At 56.8% G+C, this 7,842-nt stretch overlaps 1 protein-coding gene across 2 annotated transcripts; it reads left to right on the forward strand.

Moving 5' to 3' along the window:
- Nucleotides 1-443: 443 nt before the first annotated feature.
- Adra2a (adrenoceptor alpha 2A) lies at nt 444-5,350 on the forward strand. 2 transcript variants are annotated; one of them, NM_001172846.1, is given in 4 exon segments: nt 2,537-2,560; nt 2,562-2,571; nt 2,573-2,582; nt 2,584-3,940. In NM_001172846.1, coding segments are annotated over 4 exon segments (1,395 nt in total). In that variant the 5' UTR covers nt 2,537-2,542.
- Nucleotides 5,351-7,842: the final 2,492 nt, after the last annotated feature.

The raw sequence follows: 7,842 nt of genomic DNA on the forward strand, positions 1-7,842 counted from the left end.
AGTCTTTGGAATTCCAGCTTAGATGACTACATTAAGGTATTTAGATCTAGAGGCTCCTTAAATAACACAATTTTCTTTAGGTCTAATGTTTCTCCTGTTGACATTTCCTAACCTCTTGGGCTTTATCCTTAAACTACCTGTTGCTCATCTGGAAAGCAAAGATGTACAGTGCAAGCTGGTACCCTAGGGATGGTTGCCAACTGTCATGGGACATCCAGCATGCAAGGAAAAGCTTGCTATCTCTACCCCCATTTCTTATCAAAGAGAAAATATTCTCTCTTCCTTGGGGGGCACCCTCCCCTTGCTGAAGAATGATGTATACATATGAACAGGGATAGGGCAGAGGTAGAGTTTAACGTTAAACAATTTTTTAATTGCACAAATTTGTAAGATACAGTGTGATAAGTCGATACATTTATACAGTGCATATCAAGTCAGGGCAGCTAATATTTCCATCTCCTTATCACGACTCTGTGTTTGGAGCCTTGGAGCCCCCACTTGGCATTCATAGGGTATTTGGGCCTCAGCAAAGACACAGAGGTTCCCAAGAGTTCAGAGCAGGCACCTGGACAGGAACAGGTCCGCAGAATAGTACAGGGATCCAGGGTGGGAGGCCAGGCCTGGTGTGGGGTGTCTGCCAGCCCGTAGTTCCTGATGTGATTTTATCAAAGCTCCAGTTCCGCCAGAGGGGAGAGTATCTGTTTAGGAATATTTCTGCCACATGACAAAGTGCAATTTAAAATCTGGCTTCTCTTTTCCTGAGTTTAGACCCAAACTTCTCCTGAGGTGGGAAAGTGGAGGCAGAGGACCTCAAACTGGAAGAGGTGCCTGCCCCAGCGGGTCGCTTCCCAGCCGTGACGACAAGTGGCCAGCAGGTGTCAGTGCGCCCTCGTTCTGTCGCTGCGCGGGGCTTCGGCTTCCAGGACCCCTCCTCACCGCAGCCACAAAGGGGCGGGGTGGGGCTTCGGTCCAGACCCCAGGCCTCTGGGATCCGGCAGAGGGCTCCACGGCCTGGAGGACATGTGATCGATTCCTCCCCAAAAGAAGTCTGAACTCTGGTCAGACTCACTGCTCTGATGGTACTGCACATTCTGCCCTAGGGGTTCAACCCGAACCCCCACCTTCCTCCTCCGCTAGGATCACTGGGTCGGGTAGAAATTGAGGTGCTCCGGATGCGACCCCAACTGGAGGCTGCTTCTCTGGAAGCCCTCCAGGGGTTCCCCTTTCCTTTCTGCCCAGGACCCAGCTGGCGGAGCATTGCGCTTGGTCCTCTCTGCTGTCTGGCGCGCCGACCAGGAGCTGCACCGCCAACTCCTAGCATAGGCCGCACCCCCACACCCAGAATCTCTCTTTAATCCCCTTTCTCTGGGTACTCGACTCTCCAAAAGGCCGGTCCAGCCTGGGGGGCAGCACTCCCTGGGGTTCGGCACTGGGCGCGGGTGCTAGACCCGCGGAGGGGAGGCGCGAGCTGCGGAGGAGGGTCGGCTTCCCACGTGGGGGCTGACGCCGGCTGCTCGGCAACGCCGACTTGATCCCAGGGCTATAAAACGAGTCCACCGTAGCGCCGCGGAGCAGCAGAGGCTCCGGCTCTGGTGCAGAAGCCCAACGATCTGCACGCCGCCGGCCGGCCACCCTAGCACCTTCTTCCCCCACTCCTGCTCCAACTCACTCGGTCCTCCGACCCCGGTCCGCCCTGCTGCGCTCGGCTGCTACCGAACCGACGCCCAGAAGACACACTGCCTCGGCCGCAGCTCCGAGAGGGCCGATCGCTCCCGTAGCCCGGCCCGCCTGAGGACCGGGGTGACTTCATGCGGCCCCCACACTCCTCACCCCGCCGCCGCCTCCGCCGAGCTCCACGCGCAGCGCCCTGGCCCCAGCAGGGCGCACAACTTTGGAAGTCCCGCGGCGCTCGCAGAGGCGGCGGAGTCCGCGACCCGGACCCTGGGCGGGCCCAACGCGCACCGCCTCTTCTGGAAGAAGCGAGGGAGTCCGTAACCGCTTTAGGAGTATAAGAAGACAAGCTTAAGACCCCGAGCCCACGTCTACACCTCCTGGCTGTCTCCCGGGATTGGGGGCGGCCCCTGTGCACGGTAAGATCTCTTGCTTTAACTTAGGCTCGAGTCAAGGCTATGAATATATATATATATAGTATTAAATGTAGTATGTGTGTAATTTCCTGATAGCCTTACTAATCAACAGGCCACCAATGATTTTTGATGTCCTTTCCTGAAGCACAAATCTCTAACCATCAGCTTGCCCTACTCTTTCCTGCCGCTTAGAGACAAAACTTGCCTGTGTGGAGGAGCTCGGAGCTCAGAAGCGCCCCCCACCCCCAACGTCTGCAGCAGCGGGAGGCCAGCACGATTCGCGGGAACCAGGCCCATGGGTCACTAGCGCCTCCCCAGCTCGGGCCGGCCTCCCAGCGACTCTCTCCCTATGCGAGGCGCGGCGGGGTGAACGGGGCTCCGGAGGACGAGGAGGACCCACGGGCGCCGGGTGGGGAGGCGGCCGGCAGCAGGCCCGGTGAGCGGGCGCCGCGTTCATGTTCCGCCAGGAGCAGCCGCTGGCCGAGGGCAGCTTTGCGCCCATGGGCTCCCTCCAGCCAGACTCCGGCAACGCGAGCTGGAATGGGACCGAGGCGCCGGGAGGCGGCACCCGGGCCACCCCTTACTCCCTGCAGGTGACGGTGACGCTGGTGTGCCTGGTCGGCCTGCTCATACTGCTCACCGTGTTCGGCAACGTACTGGTCATCATCGCGGTGTTCACCAGCCGCGCGCTCAAGGCGCCCCAGAACCTCTTCCTGGTGTCTCTGGCCTCGGCAGACATTCTGGTGGCCACGCTCGTCATCCCCTTCTCCTTGGCCAACGAGGTCATGGGCTACTGGTACTTTGGTAAGGCGTGGTGCGAGATCTACCTGGCGCTCGACGTGCTCTTCTGCACGTCGTCCATCGTGCACCTGTGCGCTATCAGCCTGGACCGCTACTGGTCCATCACGCAGGCCATTGAGTACAACCTGAAGCGCACTCCGCGCCGCATCAAGGCCATCATCGTCACCGTGTGGGTCATCTCGGCCGTCATCTCCTTCCCGCCGCTCATCTCCTTTGAGAAGGCCGGCGGCGGCGGGCAGCAGCCTGCGGAGCCGCGCTGCGAGATCAACGACCAGAAGTGGTACGTCATCTCCTCCAGCATCGGCTCCTTCTTCGCGCCCTGCCTCATCATGATCCTGGTGTACGTGCGCATTTACCAAATAGCCAAGCGCCGCACCCGCGTGCCACCCAGCCGCCGAGGTCCGGACGCCCACGCCGCCGCGCCGCCGGGGGGCGCCGAGCGCCGGCCCAATGGCCTGGGCCTGGAGCGCGGCGTAGGCCCGGGGGGCGCCGAGGCCGAACCTCTGCCCACTCAGGTCAATGGCGCGCCCGGGGAGCCCGCGCCGGCCGGGCCGCGCGACGCAGACGCGCTGGACCTGGAGGAGAGCTCGTCGTCGGAGCACGCAGAGCGGCCCCCGGGGGCCCGCAGACCCGAGCGCGGCCTCCGGGCCAAGAGCAAGGCGCGCGCGAGCCAGGTGAAGCCCGGCGACAGTCTGCCCCGCCGCGCGCCGGGGGCGGCGGGGTCCGGGACTTCGGGGTCCGGGCCGGGGGAGGAGCGTGGCGGGGGCGCTAAGGCGTCGCGTTGGCGCGGGCGGCAGAACCGTGAGAAGCGCTTCACGTTCGTGCTGGCCGTGGTCATCGGGGTGTTCGTGGTGTGCTGGTTCCCTTTCTTCTTCACCTACACGCTCACGGCCGTGGGCTGCTCGGTGCCGCGCACGCTCTTCAAGTTCTTCTTCTGGTTTGGCTACTGCAACAGCTCCCTGAACCCGGTCATCTACACCATCTTCAACCACGACTTCCGCCGCGCCTTCAAGAAGATCCTCTGCCGCGGGGACAGAAAGCGGATCGTGTGACGGGGCCGCAGGATCCTGCTTACAGGCTGGCGCAGACTACAGGCCAGGGGCTTGGAGGGCAGAGTCTCCCAGCAGCCCCAAACTCTGCGGCTGCCTAGGACCTACCTTCCTGCTTCGTGTTTCCCGGCCTGAAGGGTGCTCCGCGGCCTCCTGCAGGCATCTCCTGTTGCGCACGGGGAAAGTTCTGACTAGGAGGCCACATACACACCCTCCCCTACTTGTTGTTATGGCTGTTCCTGAGCCGGATAGATTTTCCTGGTGGGCCGCCCCTAATCAGTATTGTTTTCTAAAGGTGTTTTCATTCATTCCCCCAGCACAGCTCTCCCAGGTCTTCAGAGAAAACGCAGGACTCCAGAGCGGGTGGCTCACAAAGGGAAAACCAGAAGGGGACACTCAGCTCTGACTAATTGCTCTCCCCCACCCCAAACTCTCTAATTTTAAAATTCACACTCAGGGGAGCCCCTGCTCGCCCTCTCAATGCACACTGTTTTTTGATAGTAAACCTGGGGGCCCCGGTGTCTTGTGGCCTTGGGTTGGAATCAGGCTGAGGGGTGCCCTCCAGGCAGACCCAGCATCTGATCCAGGTCAAGCCCCTTTGCAATGCAAGCTCTGTTCTAGTGTTATTATGTCTCTGTGTGTCTTTTTTTTTTTTGTTTTAATCAGCAACTGGTTACTGTCCCTGGGATGTGGACCTGCTTTGGGATTTCCTGGCAGGGAAAAGATTTCTGTCCTTTTTCTCCCCCTGTGCCTACCAGCGTAATTGCCTTTTCTTATGTAAATATTGCAGTGATGGACCAAGACAGAAGTAAATGGACCTTTCCGCCTTGCATCAGCCCTGTGTATAAAGCCATTATCCTCTGAGGCCCCTGTTGGCCTCAGTAACTCACTTTAAGTCTGGCACTTTCCGGTGGCCTCTCCCTCTATCCCTTGGGGCTGCTGCTTGAAGAAGAATCTGTATGTTTCTATCTTGTATGTATGTGCGCCCACCCCTCCCTAAAGCGCTGACTGAGGGGAAATCTTTTAGCTGCTGTTTTTAGACACAGAGGTGTGGAAGTAATGTGGAAGGAGCGAAGCTGATGCAGTTTGCCCAAGGTAAACCAGTTGGAAAAGACAAATGGGCCTGCCAAACCGTGCAGCTCCTGCCCCAAGAGCTCTTATGTATCAAAGTATTGCCCTTCCCCCTGCTTTTCTGGCTGGGATCATGTCACTGATGAACGGCCGAAGGCAGAGGAGGAGGCAGAGACCTCGTGTTTACAACCTGGTTTCTACATGTTTCAGAGACAGTTGAAGGCCTGTGCTCTTACTTCACTAAAGAAAAACTAATGTCAGCACATGTTGCTAATGACAGTGGGTTTTTTTTTAAATAAAAAGTTTACAGATCAAATGTGAAATAAATATGAATGAAGTGTTTCTCCTGTTATCTGAGTTTTCAAACACTTTAATACTGTGGCCATGTGATTATGCATACGTTAGAAAATACCTTTAAATGCATGAGCAGTAACAAAGCTATTATTTACCAAGAGTTCCTGGCGTGCTCGCCGTGGTGATGAGCCTATGACAGGCATTGCCTTGTTAATCTTTCCAAGACCCTAGGAGGTAACTTCCATATTAGCCCATTTGCAAGGTGCAAGAACTGGTTCCTAGAGTGCTTGAGATTTCCAAAATGTGGCAATGCATTGTACACAGCTTTATCCTGTTGCACGGTCTGGGTCTTTGACCTAGAGCCTCTGGAGTCACAGTGGTGGCTATATTCCAAGGGTGTAGACATACACGTTGTGTAGATACCCCAGAGTGTCTGTGTGCCCCAGCCTATGCATATACCTCAAAGTGCTATCTGCCCAAAGGTGCAAATGTATGTACAAGATTGTGTGATATATTCCAGAATGCATGTCATGCCTGCACATGTGGTAATGGACATATACCCCAGAACATGGCACAAACTCCTGTGTATCAGTTGATGGCTCAGAGTGTCTGTGACCAAAGCCGCACATCTTTCTTGTTCCCTCTTGATAAGGTCAGAGTCAACCCTGCTGTCTTGTCAGATAGAAGAGCCTTACACTGTGGCCATGGCACTTTGATGCTGGAGCCCAGCACCACATCTGATGGATGTAGAGGTGGCTGAGAGGAGCCAGCTTGCTCAGGATCCTACAGTTTTGGGTGATGGGTGTGCCAGTGTGTAGGATGAGTAGTTGCTGAAGAGTCACTTGTCAAGCAGCTGGGTCTGAGGGCAAACATGAAGGACAGGTGGTTTGGGGCCAGCCATCCTCCTGGGGTGCCTCTATGCTCAAGGCATCCATTGCCCCAAAGGCAAACAGTGCTGGATAACAGGGTGGCCTGGCAGGTCTCCAGGACCAGGGCTGTGTGTCCCCACCTGGGGGTAGATGGTGTTGACACTCTGTTCCACCTAGTCCGCTGGGGAAGTGTTTGCCTTGCACTTACCTGCAGAGGCCACCACCTGGGAGAGAGGGAAGTGTGGATGATGGTGCCCCGTGAAGGGGCCTCTCCCTTCTGCCCTGGTAGAGAATTGTCAGAGATCAGGAGGACCTGGAGAAAGTCGGGGAGCAGGAGCTGGGGCCAAGGGATGCTGCTGAGTTTCAGAACTGACAATTAGAGTCACTGTTCTTTCTAAAGCACCCAAGCTGCAGTCAGCAGAGGAGAACAGGACTGAGGAGCAGTGGCCCCAGGGGAATCTGAGCAAAGTGGGGCCTGCACTACCTGGTGCTCATGATCTGTGCCAGGAGGTCCGTCTCTGGCTGAGCTCCTGCCTTTGTGGCTTTGGTTGGAGTATGAAAGCCACCGAGTGGCCTTTAGGTCCGCAGTGTGCCTTGACAGGTTCAAGAGAGGCAGTGCTAGGGTAGAGGAACAAGCCCTGCCCCTGAGCGCAGCCGCTTCTGTGCTGGAAGGCTGGAGGGAGAATGGTGGAGATGTGCCTGAGGTTGCCCCTCCTGCGGATTCTGTCATTGAATCCAAGCTTGAGGCCCAGAGGTTGCCTCAGCCATCATAAGCTCTGATGAGGGACATGACACCCAGAAGAGCTGTCATGTCGTGTTGTATCTCAGGGTCACTCAGACCCTCTCTTCCCCAGCTTTCTCTGTCTGGTGCCACATGGCAAGCACTGTGCTAGGCTCCGCAAGGAGGCCGGGCTTTGCTATTCAGCACCATGCATACCCCGTCTCTGCTCCATGGGGGAGCTGGCAGAGGTTGGGGCCTGCTGTACCTTCCACAAACCTTAGAGCTGCAGGAGGAGGCAGGGTGAACCTGTGCCACACATTAGCTGGCCACGCAACAGGGGCGGGAGGAAGTGAGTGCTCACTGAAGGCCACAGGTGCATGGTTTTGTGTGGTGGGGAGGAGGTGGCTGTGGCAGAGTTGGGGTGACCATCTGGCCTGGGGGTGAGTAGGGCAGGGAAGTTCTGTGTGACCAGTGCCTCTTGAGACTTCTCAGACTTCAGCACTCAGTTTTCCAACTTAATCCTTGCGGATGGCATGACAGGTCACATCGGCATTTGGGACCCCTGTCAGGAGCTTTCTTCCCTAACTCAGACAGCTTAGATGGATCCATGCCCCAGACCAGTGTCAGGCTTATCATCTGCCTTGGGCTCTGCCACCTCTGAAGTGGATCTAACAGTCCGAGGTGCAGGGAAGGGCGCCCACTTCAGTTGGGGTGCGCCTGGAAGAGAGGCTGATGAGGTTCCTGAGAGTAGTCACGAGCATGAGGTTTACTTGGAAATAGCACAGATGTCTCTGGTCGAAGGAAATCCTAGGGTTTAGAGATGAAAACAAAAAGAGAGAAAGGTCTTTTGGGAAGAGGCTGGAGTCTAGTCCCAGGGCTGCTGGTGTCTGACCTTGAGCAAACAAATCCCTCTCTGGGAGTTTCTCCTTTATCAAATAAAAGTGATTGGT

This window comes from Cavia porcellus, unplaced genomic scaffold (genome assembly GCF_034190915.1).
Source record: "Cavia porcellus strain 051 isolate PalLab524CR breed Dunkin Hartley unplaced genomic scaffold, mCavPor4.1 scaffold_2, whole genome shotgun sequence".
In the NCBI taxonomy this organism is placed as follows: domain Eukaryota; kingdom Metazoa; phylum Chordata; class Mammalia; order Rodentia; family Caviidae; genus Cavia; species Cavia porcellus.

Bases quoted from the DNA above. Each gene is read 5' to 3' on its own strand.
- Adra2a (XM_063233722.1), top strand. From the start codon at position 2,543: ATGTTCCGCCAGGAGCAGCCGCTGGCCGAGGGCAGCTTTGCGCCCATG.